Below are 26115 nucleotides of genomic sequence, written 5' to 3' on the forward strand. Positions count from 1 at the left end.
ATGGAAAGTTTTTAACAGCGTGGCTTTACTTTTCAGCATTTCCGCATAGCTCATAATTTATCCAATAGTCTGCTCGAGACAGTTAAAAAGGCCAATATTCGGGGTTATCGAGGTCCAACTCAATTTGCATAGGAAAGTCTTTAACTTGGCTAACTTGCGGGTCGGGGGAGGATGCAGATTTGCATTTGTTCACCGTTAACATTGGTTAACCCTTGGTGACCACCCAAGCAAATGTCAAATAAAGAAAGCGTTTAAAGCCAGGGGGATGGGGCTTAATGCCCATTTGCCAGTCAGTCGGACAGGATGACACATCATTATCGGTATAAACAACAAAAAGCACTTTATTGGCATCATCAACGGCAGGCAGTCGGAGATGATTGCAGATTGGTAGTCTCGAAGGGAGCTGCACTTGGCAACCCTATCGGCCCCCATTATCCGGGCCACGAATACCGTGCCATACCGACGACGAGGACGACGTTGAAAACCCTTTTGGCCCGGCCAGCACCACCACCTGCACAATGGCCTATCTCCTACCTTAACGTCCTGCTGATAGATTGCTGTGGACGGCTGGGACGCCATGCAACATTACACTGATAATATTTGCCACGCCCCCCACATTTACGCCCTGCCGCAGCACGAAAATGAGGGTTTGATCTGGTTTGGGCTTAAAGGTTGCGGTGGTTCGTTAGCCATTAGATGGTGCGGTGGAGGGCTTAAAGGATGATTAAGTGTGTTGAGGAAATGATGTCGTTCGTGTTGTTGCAGGAAACCAGTGCGGCTCATTTGCAAGGTTAATTCGTTAAAATTTCTTAGCAATACAATAATAATAAATAATAAACAAAAATTCTGTAGTTCCTCAATTTTTTAATTAAATGAAAACCTAAGAAGGAATAGGCATGAGTCGAGTTCCTTGACTATAAGGAATACGTTATTTTGAAATTTAAGTTTTATGTTTCTAACACTACGCCACTTTCTAAAATAATAATAAAATAATAATAAAATAAAAATAAAATCAAAATTATTTTTTAAATGTAAAGGCTGACAGTTTGGCACTTTTGTGGGCGTGACTGTCTTCTGAAGCCTGCGTTGCGTCAGGTTCTTTAGAATCTTATACTTAATCTTGTCTTTATAATGCGCGGGCTTCTAACCTTTATACGGAAAGATTAGCATGCAGACGATGGATTTCCAGACTTGGCTAGTGATTCTAATGTTCTTTATTGGGTAAAGATTCCTTTAACCTGTTACATACTTCTTAAGAAAATTAGTACACCCTTTTACAAGTATTGGGTATTTATATTAAACAAAATCTTAATCTGTATAATATACTTGTAAATAGTAAGACAACTAACCATCATATTTTTAATCAGGCACAAGAAAAAAGCTGAAAAGGTGTCTGGGTAACACCTTTACCAAATTACCTCGGCCAAGTCATTTACAATTTTAATTTATTTAAAAAAGAAAAGAAGTTTAATACTCTAGCATACATTTATCAATCGAAAAGACTCTGGGATTTGGTTTGGAATCCTTGAGCCATGGCTAGTAAGTTTTTTTTAACCACACAATGAAGGACAATAATCAAGGGCGACACGTAATGGACATCCTTTTAAAGTATGGCAAAAAGTTATCCTCCTTGTCGAAGAACAAGCTTGTCCATCAATACTAGATGGTCTTGTTTAGTTTTTCTGTGTCTTTTTTAAGCAATAATTTTTACAATTTTCTCGGCAGGATTTTTTCTTTGGCATTCTACACTGACTTGCACCATGACTGCCCGACTTTCACTTGAGCCTGTCTCTTTGTCTGGCTTTTACTTGGACGTGTCCTTGGTCGATGTGATAATCCTGCCTTGTGCTATGTAAATAATGACGCTCCAGAGTAAAGATTTTTTATTTTTTTCTCCAGCAGCATCCCTGCTTTTTTTCAAAGTCCTAGACGCTGGCACCACCGCGTGCTGATGACAGTTAAATAATAATTTTATAAGCGTTGAAAGGCAAACAAAAAATGGTTGATAATTTGTAAAAAACAATTCATATAAAAAATACGATAAAGCTGAAAAAAAACACTCGCTTTAGTCATTTCCATGCACACAAATTTTTAAGCTATCGATTTCAAAGGCAATGTAGTTAGCATTAGAGAAATTACATTTCTCAATTCAACAATATTTTCAATTAAACAAAAATAAAAAATTTCACAATCAATTTATTCCGTTTTGCTATCGCTTACAATTGATGTAATGGTTTTTAAATTCTACACATTTTTAACTATGGGAGAACAATACTGAAAACACATGCTATATAATTAAATGCAATAACTTTTTGGGCTGCCTAGCAGGACGCCTTTTGCATTGAAAATGCAAATAAACACGCTTTTCAATAAAATTAACCATTTTATGTGAGCCGGAAGGAAAAAAGCAGTAATTGGGTGACAAATGTTTTCGCTGAAATAACAGAAAGAGCAAGCTTTGAGTGCAAGCCTTGCCTTAATGGCCAGCAGGCACTGCAACAACAGCCTAGCATGCAGAATATATAAAATAATGTAATGTTTGGGGTAAATTAGTTTTTTAATGCGACAAATATACAACTTGCTTATTTACTTATTTCTTTGTTCCTAACCCATTTTAAACAAATTTCTTGGTAGGTGAACACAATAATTGTAATGGGTATTATATATATATTTTTTCAGAATTCAAGTTAACCTGCATCACTAAAATCGCTTGATACCCTTTCGTTAGTGTGTTTTCGATGTCCGAACCGTTTGTCCTGCACAAAAGACAAAGCCGCAAGAGTTTACAATAATTTGCATACAATTAAAATGTGAAAAATAAAATGAAACGAAACCGCCGACATGCATCGAACTATTCTCAGACAATTATCTCGAAAGGACTTCGTTCCTCTCAAACATATTAAGGGCACTGCATCCCACCAATTTTAATAATAGTCGAACGAAAATAATTTAATAATAGTAGTTAAATTTTATTCATGGGTGGAAAAACAACCATGACTTAAAGTATGGGCCGTTTTGAACAGTAGCATTTTCATTTATTTATGCAACCCACAATCAACTAACCAAACCAAAACTGTTCGGCCAAATATTAAAACAAACAAGCCATGTTGAAAATATTTACATATGAACTTTCATTTGACTTACAATTTTGGTTGCTGTTGTTTTTCAGTTGCTCATGAATAATATGTTTGCTAGTTACGAGATGGTTACACAGCTGAAAATCTCTGTTCTCCAGGCGATGGTTTACTCTGGTCAGTATTTAAATGCGAGGAACTGCCAGAAAGATTGGGTACCATAATTAGTGTCAATCTCAAGGACCAGCATAACCCAACTCCACCGGGTGTATCTTTTAACAATGGCATATGTTTTGTATGTCTCTAAAGACTCTGCCCACTTAAGTATGCAACACAAAATTCTCGCACGCTGGATGCGTACCAAAAGGACTAAACCAGGGCTGCTGTTTGCGCTAGTGTAGGCTTCGTGTTGGGCGTCTGTGCTATTTACTTGGCCAAAACGTGCGTAAAGTTTTAATTATAAACTTTTTTCTGCCACTCCCCTTCAAATGTTTTATCCCATAACTTGAATTTAACGACACTTTAAAGAGGCAATTCATTAGATTTATTGAAACAGGTGCGGACATCTGGTCTAGTAGCTCAAATTAAGATTAATTGAATGATTTATGCGTATATTTTTCAACTGCCTCTATTGACCAATAGCCGAAAATTTAAATTCACTGAATGCAAACTCTTGAAATTGGTTTTGTTTACATATTGCATTGCAAAAACCTTTTTGTATAATTGCAAATTTCTGGGCAGTAGAGAAAATCAATTCCATTTGCTGATGGGCAAAAAATATTAATTTGATTTCTATGTGTGTGCTTATAGCTATGGAGAAGAGTGCAAATCAGATCAAAAATCGAATATCAAAGGTCATTTGCTGTGTGGAAACTAAATGGGCAATGTGTAATGGGCCTTTCTGTGGTGTTTTTATTTTCATTAATAGTTTCAATAGCAGTGGTAAGAAAATTTTTAGTCTTAACAATTTGATTTGAATATAGTCCTACAGCTTCCATAGGAATATTAATAATAATTTAAAATTTGGTCAGAGTGGATTTTAGTGTTTGAATGTGGCAAAACTTAAATTGCTTAAATTTGCTTATATTAAGTGGACTACGTAGTGGGCTTTTTTAAGAGAAGTCCTTAATTTAAGGTAACTGTTGTATGAGTTGTTTTAATATTTTTTTATGAAAAGAGGAACATAAGAATTTATTATAATCTCATATATAATCGCGGACTTTATTCTGCCAGAACCTATGAAATGCACAATGCAAAGTCAGCACCCACAATGACTTATTTTTCCGCGAACGTATAATTGGCCATAGGTAAACTCCGTTCAGGTGGATAAATGCTGGCAGTTCTTTGTAAGTCTTCAATCGTCTTCACATTGTCGAGGCTTTTGTGAATTGACTGATGGATTTGATGAGTGATTGAGCAGTTGTTTGGTTGTTCACTTCAGCAAAACATTCAATGCATAACTACAATGGGCATAAGTTATGCTTCCCTGCAGAAATACCGATAGAGGAGCGAAAGGGAAAATGGAAGCAAGGAGTTCACTTGACTCGCTCTAATTCCCACAGAAGGATAATCATGTTGTTCATGCTGATGCACGGACTGCTGCAGATATAGATATGGCATCCTGATTCACTGATTCACTAACAAAGTCAGACAGCATCCATTTCCACTGCGCCTGACTGCAAGTGCTTCGTCAATAAAAGTCCCCATCGCTGGATAATTCAGGCAGGCGAGTGACCACAACCGACTCCCTTTGAGGGTATTTTGCCAATTTATTAATACAAGCAGCTTTGAGATTTATTTTATAACCCAACAAAGCTCCTTCGTTGTCAATAATAATAATTATATTTTAAATAGCCCAGATAGTGGTTTAAGCTTAAAAGTTGTATTTTATGTATTATTAGTTATTATAAAAATTTTTAATGGAGTTTTCTTCCGCTTTTAAGCTGTGAGGTATAAAAAAATAAATCAAAAACATAGGAACGAAACAAAAAACTTATCGCCCCAAAACTTCCGCTGCACGGACGGCCATAAAATGGGGGACATTGAACTTCTGAGCGGGTTGAAACAGGCATTGCTGAAAACTGTAAAAATACCAGCAAAGAAGCCGGAAAAAACAGTCACATCAACACGAAACATTAAGCTCCACAGTCACAACATATTCGGCTCTTCGATGCATTTCCTTAAAGTCGCCACGGAGCTGAAATCGAATGGGAGCGCACGCGCCTGCAAGTATGCAATGTTGTAATACGAGACCAGCACGCGATGGAGATGATGTTTGGCAACGGAAGGGGGCACGGGAATTTGTCCGGGGTTCTCGGGGTTTCGGAATCGGAACAGAAAATCAGCTCAACCAGACGAAAAGGCCACCAAAGGAATGGGCTATTTACGATGGGCGGAAGTGCTTTAATTAGATGTTGGTAAAAGATTATAAGTTATTCCGATCAAGTTCTCCCTGCGTTTCCTCTATATAATTCGATTAAGTAATAGACTTGAAAGTGATTCTGGAAAATCGATGTACATTCTTATACTTATTTCCTTAAATTTGAAAGAATTTAGAACTTTGAGATTAATTAATTAATAATCCATTTACAATCAGTTTTAAAGCTTATTTTTGAGTAAAAACGTGGGAGGTGTTGAGGTAATCGACTCAATTAGCTATTGTATAAGTACACATTGCACACTCCCGCGCCAGCCAAACAAACACAAAACTCAATTAGATGCCATAACTAAATAATCACAAACACATTTACGCCAGCAAGAGCTCTTTCCAGTAGAAGCCCGGTTGGCAGCCAAGAAACGTGGCAAAAAAAAAACGGAGAACCAGGTCAACAACAGGAACAACATGAGCAACAATTTTGAAACAATGAAATGGCGACAACGACAGAAGCGGCAGGGCATGCCTGGAAAATTGCTTGAAATGCTCAGAAGCCATAGTGGGAGAGAGGATGGGGGAGAGAGTCGGAAAAGTGGGTGGAGGGGTTGGCATTCCAACATGTGACGCACGTGACAAAACTTGTCAAGTGACTTTACTTCACTTTGACTGCGAATCCCGGCTCTGTTGTCCGTAAACAAGAAGACGGAATCCCAGCTGGGAAGAAAAATAGGTTTGTGTGCATTGCCCAACACAAAATGCTTAAGAAAACTCTACTGTCGGTAAAACAATAAAAAGAGGGGCAGAAAGGAAAAATCAGTCGCGGCTTGGCTTCTCCAACTTGTTGCGCCTTTGGCTAAATTATGACATCGAGAGTTTCTGGGCATGGGAAGTCCTTGGAGACGCACTGAAGTATTTTTGGAGGAGCAATGGAGTGGAATTTTATGAGACACACAAACAACCAGGAGTGATTCTGTGAATTATAATTCTTAAACAGAATCAAATTAGAGGTCCCAGGTTAATATAAGATCAAATTTAGAAAAGTAATCCAAAAGCAGGCCATGAAATACAACATAGAAGGCCATGAAATCAAAGTTAAAACAGTGGAACTTGGGTAACCAAGCGAGTGGGTTGAGCTCATTCTCGTTTCGGTTCTCTAACAGCAAACATCTATTTGGAAGACTACCAAATTTCTGGGACTGAAAATCCTACTTCCGTAATCAGGCTAATGTGAGTGTGAATATAAAAAAAAGAATAAATTTGTTAAAAATCTTCAAATCTTGTTTCAGAGAATAAAATGTGCAATCCAGGAATGTGTTCAATGCCCGGCACTTGCTGTGGACCGACTGGCGGACTGGGACCATGTTTGCTCTGCGGACCCTATAATGGCCAGTGGTTCCGCTCGATCAATCACTGCTGTGGTCCTTGTGGACCATATGGATGCTGCTCGTGCTACGGGCCCCATGGAGGACATTGTTAGCCTGCTTAGAAGGAATGTAGGGTTTCTTTATCCGTGATCTGGAACAAGAGCTTGAGGGAGTACAACCACGAAGAGGCATTCTACAGAGATGTCAAGCGAGGTGGATCCGAAAATTTGTGTTTAATGAAATATGGTTGGGATATTGTCTATGGACTCCCAAGATTATTCCATCAGCAATAGATGTTAATAAATTATTCGTATATTTCAAAAGTGGTTGCCCTGTTATTATACTATTGCATATTACATACATATTACATAAATTAGGCATATGATAAGAAAATATCTTCGGCGTTGAGCTATTAAAACTGATACATTCTGTTGAAACACGTAATTTGCAGTTTTAGGTTTCTCACAGTCCGCCGGGTGCATTTAAGGCTAAACCCCCATTTGATTGTAAATATTTGGCTCGTTTACAGCTAACGACACATTGGGGACCAGCCAAAAAGACGTGTAATGCCTGTGGGCCTGTTGAGTGCAAATTTGTTTACGAGTGATACACAAAAAGAGGGGCAGATTGCTTTTAATTTTATTAAAGCGAGGCACCGCATCAGATCGACCAGATAAATTGATATCGGTAAACTTAGAAAACATAAACGGCAAGTTTAAAAAGTATATCATCGTGAATAGGCTACTTGGTGCGTCTGAATGTTTTGGCGCCACTCAGACTGGGGAAATACTCGGCACTGTTGAGATCCGGAGCTTGAGGTTTTCCAGACATCTTGGGTGGAATCTTCAGAAGGCGGCTTTCCATCTCGGCGCGCTGATTAAAATCACCTTGGCTATGACGGAGAGCGGGTGGTATGTAGATTTGGCTCTTTACCTCGGACGGTTCATCCTTTTTTGGCTGCTCCACCTGCTCCCTTAGCTCCTGCTGCTTAGATGGGTGCCCCATTTTCCTCCAGGGGCACGAGGTACCACCCATGCCATCATTGAGTGCCTGACCAACGTCTATGCCGTCGCCACCATTATCGCGTTGCTCCGAGTCTTGAGCTTTAGCATCGCTGCCGGCCAGAACTGTGGAGCCAAGACTCATCTTAATGCTGCGGCGCAAGCTCGTGTACTCTATGCGATTCTCCTCTGTAAAATCACACCATTCATCCTCCTCTTCAACCGACTCATTTGAGTGAAGAACAGAAAATTCTAAAGGTTTCAGAACTGATCCTGTAGATTCAGTTGGCCCCTCTGCGCGATTTTCGTTTCCCAGACACTTTTCAAATTCGCCCTCTGTGGCCAACCTTACAGATTCCTTTAGCGTTTTATACAACTCATTGGTGGCCAAGTAATTGGGTTTTTTTTTTTAGATTTTTCATTGTCTCTCTTGGCAAAGAAATCATCAAGACTGGACATTTTTTAATAGTTCTGCTCAGCTTATTTTCGAAACAAATCCGAATTTGTTGTTGACGGTACCAAAATTAGTTTAAAGTGACTTGAAGCTTAATTTTTTTTAATTAACCTGTGTTGTTTGATTCAAAGCCTACTTCTGTCTCAAAGAAATCTTAATAAAATTGCATTATGTCTAAAATTATAAAAACAATAATAATTCCCAAAATTATACACACTAAAGAGCTATCGTGCAACATCCCTACATCTAAGGATTTAAACTTGACATTATAATACTTTGAATACTTTGATAAAACAATTTGGCCAGCAATGTGTACTATATGTGTTGTATGTAAAAAATAAACAAACAGAAAATGAGAATGCTGATATAATTAAGGAATATTTTTACCACAGCTGTATAACTAAAAAAAAATAATATGTGCAGGAAAATGTTGAATAAATTTAGATTTTTTTAAGCGTAATACTCTAAAGAGCGACAAGGACAGCGTAATACTCTAATAATAACAGCCGACTACACATTTAAAAATATCTTCATACGTTTTTCGAGCCTTGCCGTCTTTTTTTCTCCACAGCTTTGGCTATATTATCCGAGCGCTCAAAAGGCGTAATAACATAATTTGAGACACGGGCTATGCACTGGTTACTGTGGGCAATGGTATCTGCTATCTGGTGGCATATGCCACTAATTAGAATTATATCCGCGTAATGCCCCGGCCACGCCCCTTTTGTGCAGCCAGTGCACACGCCCACTTGTTCCTGCGTGCGTGGGTGTGCGTGTGTGTGTCCAAAGAGCCTTTTTACGCCTGTGTACTGCAGTGTGCCGTGTTACGAGTAGTCACATATGTTCATTATGTTTGCCAGCCCACAAGTGGGAAGTGGATGGCGCCCGAGCAGGGAGGTCCTCCTCGAATCCTCGACGTCTGCTTGAGTAATTACCAGAAACAGGAACGCAATGTGAATTCAGTGGCGGGATGCAAGTGCAGGTCGTCCTTGTCGTCATGGCAGTAGCTTTTTATGAAATGGCGATGACATACAACAAAGGCGCTGGTCAAAAGACAGCAAGCATTCGTACATATATCTTATAGAACACCGCCACAACATGCCATGAACATGTCTCTACTTAAATTTATTATTTAATTAGTGCAACCAGATGAGTATGTGTCTGTGTGTGTGCAATGCGTATCATATAAACCCTTGGAGAATATAGTTCTTGCTGTGAAGAATGTTTTTAACTAGGTTATATAGTACATTCGCGTTTGACTAATGGACTTTTTCAAATATTTATAGCGTCAAATAATAAAAAATTAAGAGGTATATTAATTACTTTGTTTTAAAGTCCACATTTTTTCTGTGTGCTTGGAATAGAACTTCCTTCCTAATTTATTCTTAGCCCCAGGAGGTTTTAATTTGTTTCATTAGCTACAAGAGTGAGAAATCGCCACTGCAGTTGTCAGTCTGTAATTAATTATTATTCAATTAACACCAGACGCCAATTAAAAGTTCAAAGTGAATTTGGCCAGCAACTGCAGGTCTTACAAATTGGAGTAACAACATATACCTTTATTATACATTTCCTCGGGTTTTAATTAAAAATTTCGATAGACCTCGAGGAAAGAACAAATCTGATTGGGTAAACTGCCGGGTTGAAAGGGTTATTCCTGCTTCATTTAGAGAATAAAAATTTGTGCAAATCAAACATAAATATTCCCAGGCACATGAGTCACAAAAAACACACGCTGCACAAAAGTCCGGGGCCAACAGTGAAAACTATCGGAGGAAAGCCCCAAACCAGAGCCATCAAAAAGCCATGACAAGTCAGACGGAACAGGACAAACAATGGCGAAAGATGTGAGAGGGTGGGCGGGGTAGTTTTTCCAGGCGGATGCAGGGAGGTAATCAACCCCGATCCGGAACCGAGACTGCTAAAAATATTGGCGCCACTATGCCGGGACGTCTGGTCGGAGAGTTGGCGACGTCTGCTTTGGATCTCAACTCAACTCCACTGTTATTGTTATTGATTTCGGTGGAGTTTTGTGCTCTCGACTGGGTATATTCAACCACCAGGATGCATAATTCGGGAACATCCTTGCGTGGTGTCGTTGATGACATCATCATCATCGGTGGTGCCATCAGTAGCAGTATTCAGTTCCCAACTTCATCATTCAGTTTTATTTTATTTCACCCCTGGTCCGTCCTTCGACGTACTTTGTAAGCTATTATGGGCATTATATTTTTATGCTTATTATGCGACTCGATTACTTTAAAGCCGTTTATAGCCCATAGCCGCCGTAGACTTAAAATTTTTTCTTTTATTTTTACTGACAATGAGTCAGTTACTTACGGCCACAGACCGACAATTTGTAGTCGCCGCACAACTTACATCCATTAAAGCAAAGTGTTACAACACATATTTAAATTACACACTTTTCCGCAACACGCACGTCGGGAGGCTCGCGCATTTCTCACCGTTCGCCTGCCTGCGTGCCATGAAAATTGTTTGCGAAATAACAAAGTTCTTGCGGAAAACTTGGCATCACGTTTTCCAAGTCCAGCTGAAAATATGACGGAAAGAGAGCATCGCAACGAGTTGTACGAGAAAACTTAAATACATAAATTGCTTTATCAGAAAGATATTATATTATGCTTGATAGTTTGGCAATTAACTAAAATCTAATTAATTTAAGCTCAATTTCAATTTAATATATTTCTCACAGTTTTGTTATCATACTTTTGGATTATGAAGGATTAAAGATCTAAATAAATAAATTTAACCTTTAAGATTAAATATTGCGGTATACTGAAATATGTTCGCATTGACGAACCAAAATTGCTGTATTGCCTTTATCCAATTTTCTTATTTGACTTCGTCTTATTTGATTTAATCAATGTGCATCGCCATTTTCCGGCACACATTTTCCATGCCACCCCGAATTTTCTTTGGCGCTTCTCATTCTCTTTAGCGTTTTATTTGTTTGCATTTGACTTTCGTTGCGTGGGCGTAAAATGACGCGAAGGAAGTTCGAAAGGCAAATACAATTACACTGAGTGCTCCTGCTCGAGGTTTTTACCACCTCGCCAACGGCAGGGAAGAACAGATAAAAGCAAATACCTAGGCAAACAAATCATTTGGAAAATATTTTTGCGCACAAATCACATCAAGGTGCAAAAATTATTTACGAATATTATTTTGGCAAACCTAGTGCGGCAAACGAAGCGTTGAAGATGGCAAAGTGCGCAGAGAAGTTCAATAGATGGTTGGTTGGGTGGATATATAGATGGATAAAGATGGAACGAGATAGCAATGTGCCAAAAATGAGCAAATAAAAAGCCAGTCGAAACGTGAAAAGCGTGAAAAGTGTAAATATTGCCACTACCACAATATTTGTACGGAGATGTATTCGTTTTTTTTCTTCCTTCACTCACCAGCTCAATTTTGTTGATGAGTGTAAGCTCCAATGATTCACAGCAAGGACGACCGAACTATTTAATAGAAATCAGGAAAACTAGCAGGCCGATCCAGGAAAATGTAAAAGAAAAACCACATCCCTTTTTATAGCTCTGTCTCGAATAAAATAAAAATTTCCGCATTTTCCCATTTCCTTTCTTATTGAATATGTTGAGGCAACTAACATTTGCTTGGAAAAAGAAAATGTGAGTTACTATAAGCAAATTTTCAAAAAATAAACACGAGCCATAAAATAAAAAGACTTTTCTACTTTCTGGCGAAAAATTGCTAAAATGTACCGACCAACCAAATCGGCCAAATCGACTCCAATATAAATGTGCTCCTACAAAAATACCAAAAAAAAAGTGAGTTGGAAAGTTGGTAGTCACTTGCACATCCCCTTACAAGTGTTGCCTTTGGGAGTGGAGGCCCAGATTATAATAATAAAACAAATAAACAAAAGGCAGAGAGCAGCAATGGTAGGCAAAATACTGGTTCACCCTACATGGGGAGTATTTGTATTTATGGCAAAAAGTTGTGTGCGGTGGAAAATACGCTGGAAAAACCATGCTCACTACAAGTCGGCAAGAATTTTGTGCAATACAAGGAGCGTCTATGTGCTTTTTCAAGCATTTGTACTGGTACGATTGTGACCCAAATACGCTAATAATGTTTTCGCAGCACTCTGCACAATTATTTCCTCTGTGAGTCTCTTGGTGTTTTTATTCCGCCTCTTCGAATGCTAATTATGTGAGTATTACGCGAGTGGATCTGGCAAAAGCAAACCCTTGGAAGACACCATGTTTGTTATGTCTAAAACACAATAACTATGAAGGGTTAACCTCTATGTAAGCAATACAGCAATGACCATATAAAGGAAGTCATGTGAGGTTGTTCAACGCTCAATACCTAAATAAATGCAACGCGGAATAAAAGCAAAATCGATCAAATAAGAATAATAAATTAGAATGTATTTATTTTGAAAATGTATGCCACTTCAATGTTTTTAACATCATCAGATGACAAGTCCTCTTCAACCGAGAGCCCAGATAATGAGCCCTGGCATCCTTGCAGTTCAGTCAATTAAAGGACAATTAAGCGGTCCGGTTGACTCACCAAAATTGAACCTCGTAACCCAAGACCCGACCTACGAAAATGTTCAGAGGGCTCTGCTGCTCTGTGGCCAAATTACCGACTAATTCGGTGACCTTTGTGAGCTGGGTTTTCTGCTGGAATCGGCGATGGCGATAGTCTGAGTCCTCGACTTGCTGCACTTGCAGCCTCTCTCCAATCGAGGCATTAATTGTGAGTGGAAGGCCTTTTGCAATTTCCACTGATTCGGCCTGCAAAAAGTTCATTTGGATAATCAGCTATCTTCGCTCTGGGTCCTCGTTTGCTTTGTACGTGCGTATGTGTGCACTTACGAGTATGTGGGTGAGTCAGCAGCTCTCTAAAACTTTTCTGACTGTGGAAAATTTATGATGTTTTCATAGTTTTTTCTTTATCCGCCCCCGACATGGCTGTGGAAAATTGTCGATCCTGCATATTTGAGTTTTTATCCTGTGGTTTATATCATTCGCAAAGCGACAAGGGGAACTCGGAGCAACACAGAAAGGGGCAGAGGGAATTTGGGGCTCTGAGACAGCGTTTGCGGTTTATTAATATTTTTGACTGCCACTGTCTGTGGCTTTGACTTTCACAAAAGTTTTCAGACGCCCTTGTGGGGTGGCCACGGGATTGACTTTTTGATTGGGGCTTAGCTTTGTCTGAACGTGAAATATAAATAGTCTAAATATTTTTGGTGTTTATTTAATATAAAGCATTGGGCAGTGACTATTGTTAAAAATACACATAAACAGCAATCAAAAACCTTAACCTTAGTGGAGAAAAAAATTTACATAAATTATCATTATTAATAGTTTTAAAATGGTCCAAACTTATGTGACCTTATTAACAAAATTTTTATTAAAGTTCCCATCCTTTTAGTACTAATTCGTAAATTACATACGGTTTTTTTTTGTGAAAAACACTTCTTCTTAAGCATTTGTTTCTTTTATTTGAAGGTAAGCCAAGCTTCAAAGATATTATTGAGATATTATTTCAAAGTTCCTACATGGGCTTAATAGCATTAAAAGCTAGCACAGTTCGACAAGGGGTATAAATATAACTTATTTTTTGTTCTTCTTTTTATTTTTTCGATTTTCCTTACAAAAATATATGTGCAACCGATTCACCATTACAAATTTCCAAAGGAGTTCCTCGAGCTATTTTGGATAGCAGAAACATTTTGATTTTTGAACATTTCACATTTAGATTGCATATCAACTGTTATTGAATTTTTATACCCGTTACTCGTAGAGTAAAAGGGTATACTAGATTCGTTGAAAAGTATGTAACAGGCAGAAGGAAGGGTTTCCGACCATATAAAGTATATATATTCTTGATCAGGACCAATAGCCGAGTCGATATGACCATGTCCGTCTGTCCGTCTGTCCGTCTGTCCGTCTGTCCGTCTGTCTGTCCGTCCGTATGAACGCTGTGATCTCAGGAACTACAAAAGCTACAAAGTTGAGATTAAGCATACAGACTCCAGAGACATAGACGCAGCGCAAGTTTGTCGATTCATGTTGCCACGCCCACTCTAACGCCCATAAACCGCCCAAAACTGCCACGCCCACACTTTTGAAAAATGTTTTGATATTTTTTCATTTTTATATTGGTCTTGTAAATTTCTATCGATTTGCCAAAAAACTTTTTGCCACGCCCACTCTAACGCCCACAAACCGCGAAAAACTGTGTTTAAGACTCTCCTTCTCCCTTCCACTAACTGAGTAACGGGTATCAGATAGTCGGGGAACTCGACTATAGCGTTCTCTCTTGTTTTTTATTTAAATGTGTTACTTGAGTTTAAGGTTCAGTTTAATAGCTTTTAGAAAATTCAAGGAAAAGGGGATATTGATTGTATTTAAGATTGGAGTGTAGTATTATTCAAAATTTGGAAAATAGCTTAAAAAATCAAGTCCGTCCTTTTAGCTATTCTATTATTAGAGCATCCAATTGTCCATTTAGATTACCATCTGGCAACTTAAATGTTCACTTTTACCGGCTGTATATATACTTCACACCAGACACATTGAGCATTTAAGCACTTGCCACACCCCAACGCCCCCGCCTGCCATTGTCTGCGACCCCGCCCACTTGATAGCCGCCCCACCCCCGACTATATGGCAGCTAATAAACAGTAAATATTGAAACATTTAAGCGCACGCAACGCAGACAGGACTCAAGTGAGACAGCACTCGTCGGTGCCAACTCAAGTGTAATTTCCATTGTTTGCGCTCGCAGATACAAATTCACATGGGCACGCAACTCAGATATAGTAATTATACTGCAGCGATGACAGGAGTGAAGTATCTGCGGAGAGATTTGAGGAGGTCATTATCCACTGTGGTTGCTTTTAAGCCGGGCTCTTCTCCAGGACAAAGATACATGCCATTGTATAATTGTATGCCTTGAATAGGCGGACATTTTAAAGAATTATAAATGAACAAACTAAAACGACGGCACATATTTAATTTTAATAATAAATGGAATGATAATCCACATATTAAATTTGCAATCTATTCGCTTGACTATGGACTTGAAAAGTGTTTTATTTCCACGTCAACGCCATGTCCTGATGTTTTCAGGATCCTCTTATTTAATGACTCTAAGTTCGCTATCATGAGGCAATTAATTATAAAGTGTTTATTAAGAGTGGAATGCCAAACTTCTATTGTGCCTCTATGCGTATGTTTACGCTGTTTACGTTGCTTTTGCACTCCGACTGTTTGTTTGTTGCTCTTCGACAAGTTGTTATTTTGTTTGAAGCTACTTGTTGTATGTTGTTTGCCGCCCGCAGCTATTGCGCTGGGCTTTTGCGTTGGTCGCTCAGCTGGCGCGTAATTGTTGCCACTCTCGAAGTTGGTTGTTGTTCTCTGGAGGCCAGTTGTTATTGCAGTTTGTAGCTTAAAGGTTTACGCGTCTGTGGCTGTTCAGTGTATATTATCAGTCAACAAGGCACATGCACAACAGCTTAAATGATTAAACGGCCATGAGTCGCTATCAGCCGTTGAAAATGATTGGAGCATTCTTATGATCAAATTAAATACGAAATACCAAATCCATTTTCAGGTAATATGTATTATGGCATTGTCAAAACATTTAAGGACTTTAATAACCAAAAATTTATTTTCCTGCTGGGTTATTTTTGGAGCTTCATAAAAAACAAATGCGGTTTAGTCGTTGACATCGTTAGTGGTTAACCTGCATCCTCTATTTCGGGTATTTGCTTACAGACAAAGTACCATATCCACACGGTTTTCCCTGCTTGTTTAGATTTCTTTTAGTTTTTTTTCGAATAGCGAAATTTCTAAGACCTTTCGGAAATGTTAAGGGGTAATGGATGTATCATGGTTAGGACTGACAACGATGCTGTCAAAACCCACTCCATTCGTTTTTCTACTGTCTCAGCTGCTTTTGGCTCACTTTCAAATCAATTTGTTGTCTTTTCCCGGGCAATGCAAATAACTGTGTTTTTGTTATTCATTTGTTTTCATGTTGTGTTTTTAATTTTTTTACATATCCCGGACAATTTTCTACTAGAAGTGAAAGCCACTGACCATGAAATTGAATGACAAGCTAAATCAGTCAAGCAACGAAATAAAATGCCACACTCACAGGACAGAAGGGTGTGTGAGAGTGTGTGGCGTGTGTGTGGGCCATTTGCAACTATTTTGCGTACTGCCTCAACATCATTTGCTACGAACTTCCTTCGCTTTCCCATGTAAATCTGTATACGTATGTATGTGGTGGAGCAATCAAAGCAAACATCAAATCAAAATAATGCCGTCATTTATTTTCAATGAACTTTCACGCCACTTTCGCTGCGAATTGCAGGCAGACATGCAGATTTGGCGAAGGGAAACGGAGCCTCCGACCCGGATTTCCACTCAATCCACTCCGCAGCCTCAATCCCTGGCTGTCATTGATTACATAACAATGGATAAACATTCTATGCCCATGCATGGGCCATGGAGGAGGCACGAGCACAATGAGCGAGGAACAACAACGGAAGGCCTCAGCTGGATGCTAAAGCATTTCACATCAAAATAGTAATGAAAGTCATTCATATGTTCGCTTTTTCTATTTTCCATTTCCTTTCCCGGCTCTTGTTATCCTATTTTTTTGGTTGATGGGTTTTCCTGCAGGTCGCGTGGTAGGCATGGAATTTATTGCATACTTTTAGGCGTTGCACAGTAAATTCTACGGATATTGGGATATGGAGTGGTAGGCCCTGTTGTTCTTCGTTTAGCAATTAGAGTGAATGGGATTTTGTTGTTTCGCCGAAGGAAATCGATTTAAGTTTTAATAGCTCGGCAGCTCGGAAATTTATGTGTTCTTTGTCCAACTGATGAATGGTGGATAGTTGATGGAAAGAGCAACGCAACATTACAATGCATTGTTGGGAATTTTTGATTATGTTTTACCTTCGAAGCTGGAATTCGGCATTTGGATCTTTTCGCGTTCATAAAGTAATTTTGAGCTGATAATGAAATAAAAATTATTTAATTTACCACTATTTCTGCTTTTTAAAATCGAATTTCCAGAGTTGTCTACAAAATTTCGACGTGCTGTGGAACACTTAAAGCGAATAAACTTGAATTGAAGCATTCCAATATTCTGGCCATACTCTAACCATGGCTGGGCAGCAAGTTTATGGCCTCAGTTCAAACCCCCACCGAGCAATACTTGACTTATGGCTGTCCAGTTTGGTTGAAATTTGACAACCGTACATTACTCAAAACGCGCTCTACGGGGTGCAGCCGCAAAGTGGGAAATTCGTAGGTTCTTTCGGGACGAAGCTCCCGCCACCTGCAAGGGCACGCACAGACACATACTGACAGTTTAACTGTCATTAATAAAGAGCACCAGGCAGCGGCACACTCGCAAACACCCACATGTGCGAAGACTCCGCATAATTGATGTGTTTTTGTGAGTTATGTCTGAGCTCCTCGACCCGACTCACTGCTGACTTGCCAACTTTCTTGGCGTCCTAGTCCTGGCCTCCTCACACATGGCCCACCATAAGTGCATACTCTAAAAAATCCGATAGCTGAAGTGATATGACTTTCGTAGAATTTAGAATTCCTTACCAATAGCAACTTCATAAGAAACTAAATTATAAAACCTTAGTGTTTTTGTGTGTGATTCGTACAAAGTTATTATCGTCTTTCCTTTAAGAATGTGCTATAGCATTTTATGTGTACTTTATTATATATATTATATTATAAATACTAAATTAGAATTTTAACATTTCATATAAAAATAGGAAACTGAGAACCAACTGTAGGTGTCAATAAGTTTCAATTGATTTGTTAATATAAATCGCAATTTGACACCAATGTAAGCTTGCCAGATTCAGTCTTCGATTTTCGCAGTGTAAAAGTGTGCGGAGCTGGTGTTATCAGTGCGACGGGGTGCTTAGAACGTTTCCGGTTCCGCCTCGACCACCAACAGCCGGCTGTTGTTTGTCCGTACTGAGTGATGACTTCAAATTGGCCATCTCTGATGATGACGGCATATACGTGTAGTCCTTTGTATGCGATGGCCCGTTTACATGTCGAAACACATGTGCGAATGTCTGAAGTCGGCTGAACGCGAATACATTTTGACTTCTTCTTTCGGTGTGATTAGCAAAGGCGGTGGAAATGTTTTTTTTTGATTTTGGTGAATAAAGAGTCAAGCCGATTATCGATTATATAGAACTCAGTATTGCCTTGTCACAGCTTCATGCCCCTCCCCGCTCTTTAACTTACATAAATTTAAGAGTATTATCTGCAGTATTATTAATGTTCGAAAAAAACTTGCTATGAAAATCGAGTTTATTTTTTTGTTATAGGTAGGTTAGAAGTTTTTTTTTTAGATGAAAGTGATTATATTGACCAATTAAAATCTTTTCCACAGAACTTTATTTATGGGGTAACTTTGGCTAATGGCAGGGCATGTCAGTGGTCGTTTTTCTTTCGCTAATTCAACCTATCTGCCTGTTATTCATGAATTCCACACCATTAGCAATTTCTCAGGTGTGTTCCGTCCCTGACCATTTGACACCCCGACACACACTATCGCACCTACCTGGAATTCATACACCCACTTTATGCCGTAGCTTTCACGTGCCTTGATAAATGATGCGCCATTTGTAGGCGCAGCTTTGTTAATAGAAACAAATTGCCGGCCTTTAGTGCAGCCAGTTTGTTGAAAGCGGGCGTAGGGCGTAGGTGCGACGATTAGTGTTGCTTATTTATAAAAATTATACTCACACATTGATGGAAAATTAATTAAAATTGATTAAAGGCATAAACGCCTATGCACTATGGGAAATTTGACCACTTTTTCTGGCCTAAATTAATAACTCCAGAACGGGGAGAGATATTCAATTGGTGTTTTTTGTATGGGGTTACACTAGTCCATATCTTTTATGGTACCAAAAATTGTGGGCGTGGCACCGCCCTTTCTATTTTTTGTAATTTATAACTCCAGAACGAATAAAGATATTTAATTTTTTTTTTTGCATTAATTTGCACTAGACCATATCTAAACGTACCCCAAAAACTGGGGGCGTGGCACAGTCCCTTATATTTATATTATTAATTTTCGTAAAGGCTTTTTCTAATTTTGTATGCCTTTTCTAATCTCAGCAAAAACAACTGATTTCGTGATAGTGTTTATATACTAAATTATTTTACAGAACTTAACAACAATAGTACTTGAAGTGTCGCTTGTCACAGTTTTGGGTTAGTCCGAAAGTAGCATTATCGGGGTTAGGAACTTGCTTTAAGTAGGGCCACCTACCCATTAACCTATCAATGCAGTTTGGGTTCTATCGAAATTGCAAGCTTACACTGTAATAGATAAGAAAACGCAACCTGGGCATACTAGTGAACGCCATGCCGGTCGTTCTCTTTCCGTTTTAACCTTGGAGGTGATCAGACGTACAGGTGCGACCAACCAAAAAAAAAAAAAAAAAAACACACCCACGTTTTCTTTCTAATTTTTTTTGTATTTCGATATTCTTCGGTGAGTTAGTTTCTAAAGTGAAATTCGCTTTTGCTAATTATTTTCGTCTTTAGTACCCAAGCCCAGATTAGAAATCCCACCAACTGTATTTAAATTTGGGGTTAGTTCGGTGCCAGATCAAAGGTAACTATTTATTCGAGTTTTTTTTTTACTTCAGAATCTAACTGAAAATTTAATAATTTCACAAGGTTCTGGCACCTTGTGCTACCCACAAGCAACCGCCGGCTCCAAGCCGTACCACCAGAGCAGCACGTCCAGCAGAGCAGCCGATGCACATCGATCATCAGAACATCTCTTTTGGCCGAAGCCATCGGTGTTCAAGTGTTATTAGTGTGAATTAATCTACCCCCCGCAAAAGTTCAGTGAAAAACAAAACCTGTAGCGAAAAACGAAAAAAAAGGGAAAACAAAAGCCCCTCACATTAAGCGGTTCAATTTTTTTTTGGTTATACCACGAGGTGGCTACACTGTGACAAACTAATGGTTTTACCGCACGCATTACAAAACATGTGCTAATACACTAATAAAATAATTGGACACCAACGATCGCCAAAACAAAAAGAATGAATTCAATTTAAAACGTTACGAAAACTACGAGTTTACTATACCCGAGAAAAAAAAAAAAGAAATTATATATATTTTAAATATAGAATAAATTAAATTATAAATAGATTAAATTAAATTAAATAAATAAAAAAAGGTAAAAAGTGAAAGTCAGTGGTGGAAAGATTTGGCCATGCCAGCTAGAAAAAAATAAATAAAATAAAAAAAAACTTTTTAAATAAATAGTAATATAGAAAAATAATTAAAATTAAAAACATAATGGGTTAATCATACTCCAGCCATTCATCCAACGCAATACCTCAATAATATATATATATATCCATACACAACTTTTTCCGCAAACATTTATCAAGACCAAAACATGAAACAATAAGAAGAAATTCGCCGGAGAAAGTACTTTCGCCGTGGGAGAAAATAACATGTAAGTTATATCTCAAAATTTGTCTCTATTACTTGCAACGATATATTATTTAAAAAACGGCATTGCATTTTTGGGGGATGGCTCTTTCAGTCTTTAAATTTTACAGTTTTATATATTAAATCTATTCTTTCTTTTGATCGCCTAATTCGTCGCGAAACCCAAAACCCAAGCTTGACCTACGACAACATGTTATTGCATGGTACAGTCGAGGATCGAAATATTGTGTACACCGAGCCTCTCTCGTGTATAGGTACAGTCGAGGATCGAAATATTGTGTACACCGAGCCTCTCTCGTGTATAGGTACAGTCGAGGACCGAAATATTGGGTACGCCGGTAGTAAATTGAAAATATTTTAATTTCTTTTTCTTCTTATCGAATTATATTACATTTATATTATATTAATACCTATGCGAATGGTATAGGTGGTTTTGAAACATATTTTCTTTTCAGCCACTGTATTTTCACTCATACTTACATATATACAACGACTATTACAATGAATAAATAATTTAGGAATAATTTCTTTTGCATTAATAATTAAAATAGGATAAAACTATCTATATATAATATAATAATGATAAAATAATAATCGCCCATGATAACAAGTAAAAGAACCAAAATAAGGTTAGGTAATTTCTTGGGGTTTTAAAATTTTTGTTTACTTTTTCTTTCTATTAATATATAAATCTATTTTACATGTTATCTAATTAGGATTTTAGGTTAAAAATTAAGTTAAGCAGGAACAACAAATGAAAGGTTTTGGTTTAATTAATTTTAATGAATAAATTTATAATGAAGTCCGAATAGAAGTTATTTATCTGGGATTATGAACAGCGGATTTGATGCAGTGACCTGAATTCTTAGTGGACCAATGGGATCGCCAATAAACATGGTTTTGCTCGTGGCGATCATGGAAGGGTGGGGCAGCGGCCACTCCAGATTCTGGGGTGCGCCTAAAAGATCCACTAGAATATTTTGTTTGAGATTTCCTTTCTTTTTAACTATATTTTTTTTCCTTCCGATCTAGCTTTCTCTTTTCCCTCAAGATTATTTGTTGGCTATTCGCACGCGATTTTAGTTTATTTGTTTTAACTTTCAAGAGCACGTAGTATTACAGTATTTAAATTCTAACCCAGCCCATTGCCGACAACATAGAGCCGGAACCAGCGCGTGCCACTGTTAGCACTACGACAATTACATCTGCTCGCAATATAACTAATCTTCGTTATATGCTACAAATAAATATTGGCGCCCAACGTGGGGCCAGATCCGGCAGGCTCCAAATGAATAATAAAATTTTAATCGGTCACTTACATCTTTCGACCGCGTCCAAATAATCTTGATGTTCTTATTTCTTTTGGTGACTCAGTTACAATGGATTTTCTAGTACCTTGTATGACGGTGCTATTACCAAGTAACACTCGCATGTAATTATGAGCTAGACGCTGGATTAGGTAATAAACTTTACTCACCGCGCTTGCCATAGTTCACATGATGGCTTTTGCATTTTAGCTGGATTTTGATATGGTGGAAAGAATCTACAATCTACCGCTAAAGTGTATCGATGTCTTAGTTTATTTGACTTGGACCGTGAGTGACAAGAAGTGAAGTTGATGCCGTTTGCCTTTTCATCTTCGGCTGTGCTTCGTGTCCAGTAAAGTAAACTTAGCTTCGTTCCTGTTTAGTATGGATTTAGGGATATGGGTGATTAAACCATACCCTACCGATTGAACAGGTTAACATTTTTGTATTTCCTGTTTCCTTTTCAGTTTAGACCTAGAGTTGTGGGTGAATAAACTACACTCTACCCCTGATAAAACTTATTCTTATCTATTTTCATACTATTTTCTTCCCTTTTATTTTCTATCTAATCCTAATGGCAATCTAAACAAAGTTAATAGTCGAAACTGCTCATTGAAGTGATTCATAATCCCTAGATATTTTTATGCATTTATATTGAAAAATAAAATTATAAACACCTAAAATAATTATATCATAACTATCGAAAAAAAAAAAAAAAAAAAAAAAAAAACTTTTCTTTAAAGAAAACAAAATGCCGTTGTCTCGTAGTTATGAACACCTTCAACAAGAAACTCATTGCTATATTTGTTTGAAACCTATCGAATACACTGCCCAGTTGTTGTCTACAAGCTGCAATCATACCTTCCATTGGGTTTGCTTCAATACAAAAGTTACCAATCGCGACCGTTGTCCAGTTTGTAAAGCGTCCTTACAAGCTTCTTTACTTAATTTAACTGTAAACACCGAATTAAGTCAGTCAACACAAAGTCTTCCAGGGACCTCGCGCATAAATACTCGTGTTGAAGAACAAGTACGGATAGACTCTAGTCCAGGAACGTTAAATATGGACCACTCTAACGAAATACCTACCTCAGAGGATGCAAACAATAGGAATATGTCTCCAGGTCTAAATGATATGCAGCAGATAACCGAGGCGATGGCCGTAGCAACGGCAAAACAGACCGAACGTTTAGCGCAGGTTTTACACACCGGGCTGCAGAACATTTTATCGACACTTTCTACTGGACCCGAACAGCCAAGACCTCCAGTAGCCGAGTTATTAGATCGACAACAGCAAGTGCAGAGTAATGTCCCAAATCAATCTAGTTTCTCAACTATAGGGTCAGGGTTGCGATTTGATCGCGTAAGCCAAATAATTGCAAACTGGAAAATTAGATTCGCTGGACGAACAGGCATGAGCATTGATATGTTTATCTATAGGGTCGAAGCTCTTACCAAACAGACACTAGAAGGTAATTTTATGCTTCTAACTAGCCATGTCAACATTTTATTTGAAGGGGTTGCTAGTGATTGGTATTGGCGTTACCACCAAAGTGTACCCCAAGTTGAATGGAAGGCCTTATGCAAAGCCTTACGGCATCAATTTAAGGAAGAACGTCCAGATGTTAGCATTAAAGCAGAAATTTATCGTCGTAAACAAAAGGAAGGGGAGTCCTTTGATGACTTTTACGAAAGTATCATCCTATTAACTGATAAGTTATCTGAACCATTGTCAGAATTATCAGTGTTAGAATCCATTAGGTCAAACTTATTGCCAGAAATTCAACATGAGCTTTTATATAAGGAAATCAGTAGCATTTCTCAGCTAAGGAGTATTATTCGCAAAAGGGAAACGTTCATGCTGACTGTCAAGCCAGGATTTCGAAAACCTCTTCCTGCTCCTCGTAGGTTTGTGCAGGAGGTAAGTCTTGAGTCCGAAGTGGAGTCGGATTCAGAGACAGCTGAAATTTCCGCAATTAATTTATCCTGTTGGAATTGTAGCAAAATCGGACACAGATATCAGGAGTGCTTAGCCGAACGTCGTGTGTTCTGCTATGGGTGTGGCAAACCAGACACCTACCTCCCTTCATGTCCTCATTGTCGCTCAAAAAACTACCGAGGCCGTGCACCTTTGAAAGGGGCACACAAACAAGTGGTGACGAAAGCCACCAATACGGAGTAACCAATAGCTGCTCTGTACCCTCTCTCCCTGATTTGTCTCAACAACCAGACTATCCTTTTACCGAATTATGTCCACCCGGCGAATCTTTCAATAAACACCAGAGACAGCCTTCGCGATCTGCACAGCGTATTAGAGATTTTTATGACCAGATAAAAATCGAAAAACGGTTTTTATTATCAGCAATTATTGCCTCTGATGTACGACCATACGCAGACGTAAAACTTCTTGGCCGATCAGTATCTGGATTAATGGATACTGGTGCCTCTATTAGTTGTATAGGTGGAAAACTAGCCGAAGAAATACTGATAGAAAAGTGTCCTCATAAGCCTGTTCAAAGTATTGTTCATACTGCCGATGGAAAATCCCAAAACATCGTGGGCAAGATTCGCACAGAAGTTCAGTATAACAATATGACCAAAGATATTACTTTGTACATCGTACCTTCGTTAAAACAATCACTGTATTTAGGGATCGACTTTTGGATAAAATATCAGCTATTGCCATATACTATCATGAAACCTAGTCCAGAAAGTAATCTCTCAGCAGTAGACCTAGACGATGTTCGTTTTCTGACGGAAGAACAAAAACAGCAATTGAACGCCGTAGTCACATGCTTTCCTTCTTTTGCCGAAAAGGGTCTAGGGAAAACGACCATGCTTTCCCACTCCATTGACGTTGGCGATTCCGTACCTATCAAGCAGCGACATTATCCTGTGTCCCCAGCTATCGAAAAACTTATGTATGATGAACTGGATCGCATGCTTGCGTTAGGGGTTATTGAAGAATCGACCAGTGCGTGGTCTTCCCCTGTTGTATTGGTCCGCAAACCCGGAAAAGTGCGATTATGCATAGATTGCCGAAAGGTGAACCAAGCGACACGTAAGGATGCTTATCCAATGCCCATCATTGATGGCATCCTAAGCCGGTTGCCTAAAGCGGAATATCTAACGAGCCTGGATCTTAAAGATGCCTATTGGCAAATCCCACTAGAGCCAAGTTCGCGTGATAAAACAGCATTTACGGTACCAGGTAGACCTCTCTACCAATTCACTGTAATGCCATTTGGTCTTACCAACGCGCCTTCAACCATGTCCAAATTAATGGATCGAATAATTCCATGTACTTTAAAAAACGAAGTATTTATATATCTAGATGACCTTTTGATTGTATCTGATACTTTTGAACGACATGTCTTAGTTCTGAAAGAATTAGCATCTTGTTTAAGAAAAGCGGGATTAACCATCAATGTTCAGAAAAGCAAATTTTGTAGAAAGGAGGTCAGCTACTTAGGCCATATTGTAGGCAATGGCGCAATCGCAATGGATATGGATAAAATTAGTGCTATCTTAGATTATCCTGTTCCTAAGTCTATTAAGCAATTGCGACGATTCCTGGGTATGACTGGGTGGTACCAGAAATTTATTCGAAATTATGCTTCTGTCTCAGCACCTTTAACGGATGCGTTGAAAGGAAAACTACGTTTTAATTGGTCCGAGGCAGCTAATGAAGCTTTTGAGAATTTAAAAAAGCAGCTTTGTAATGCCCCAGTGTTACATACCCCAGATTTTCAACGGCCGTTTTATATCCACTGTGACGCCAGCCACACCGGCGTTGGTGGCGTGCTTATGCAGATAAATGACGAAGGTGACGAAGTTCCTATCTCTTACATGTCCAAGAAACTTAATCAATGTCAGAGAAATTACTCGGTCACCGAAAAAGAATGTTTAGCGGCTATATTAAGCATAAAAAAATTTCGTGCGTATGTTGAAGGACATGCGTTCACCGTCATTACCGACCATGCGTCGTTGAAATGGTTG

General features: G+C 38.6%; 1 protein-coding gene and 2 long non-coding RNA genes across 3 annotated transcripts; 2 read left to right on the top strand and 1 right to left on the bottom strand.

Annotated features, from left to right (window-relative positions):
- Positions 1–4607: 4607 nt before the first annotated feature.
- On the top strand, positions 4608–7135 carry LOC26534964. Its single transcript, XR_001454401.3, has 2 exons — positions 4608–6675; positions 6735–7135. It is a non-coding gene; the product is annotated as an uncharacterized LOC26534964 (long non-coding RNA).
- A 304-nt stretch (positions 7136–7439) lies between these two features.
- Positions 7440–8367, bottom strand: LOC6528945 (protein CDV3 homolog). Its single transcript, XM_002089941.3, is given in 2 exon segments — positions 7440–8224; positions 8227–8367. Coding segments are annotated over 2 exon segments (717 nt in total). The 5' UTR covers positions 8273–8367; the 3' UTR covers positions 7440–7553.
- An 11152-nt stretch (positions 8368–19519) lies between these two features.
- On the top strand, positions 19520–21322 carry LOC120320612. Its single transcript, XR_005560145.2, has 3 exons — positions 19520–19952; positions 20018–21012; positions 21064–21322. It is a non-coding gene; the product is annotated as an uncharacterized LOC120320612 (long non-coding RNA).
- The last annotated feature ends 4793 nt before the right edge of the window (positions 21323–26115 follow it).

This window comes from Drosophila yakuba, chromosome 2L (genome assembly GCF_016746365.2).
Source record: "Drosophila yakuba strain Tai18E2 chromosome 2L, Prin_Dyak_Tai18E2_2.1, whole genome shotgun sequence".
In the NCBI taxonomy this organism is placed as follows: Eukaryota; Metazoa; Arthropoda; class Insecta; order Diptera; family Drosophilidae; genus Drosophila; species Drosophila yakuba.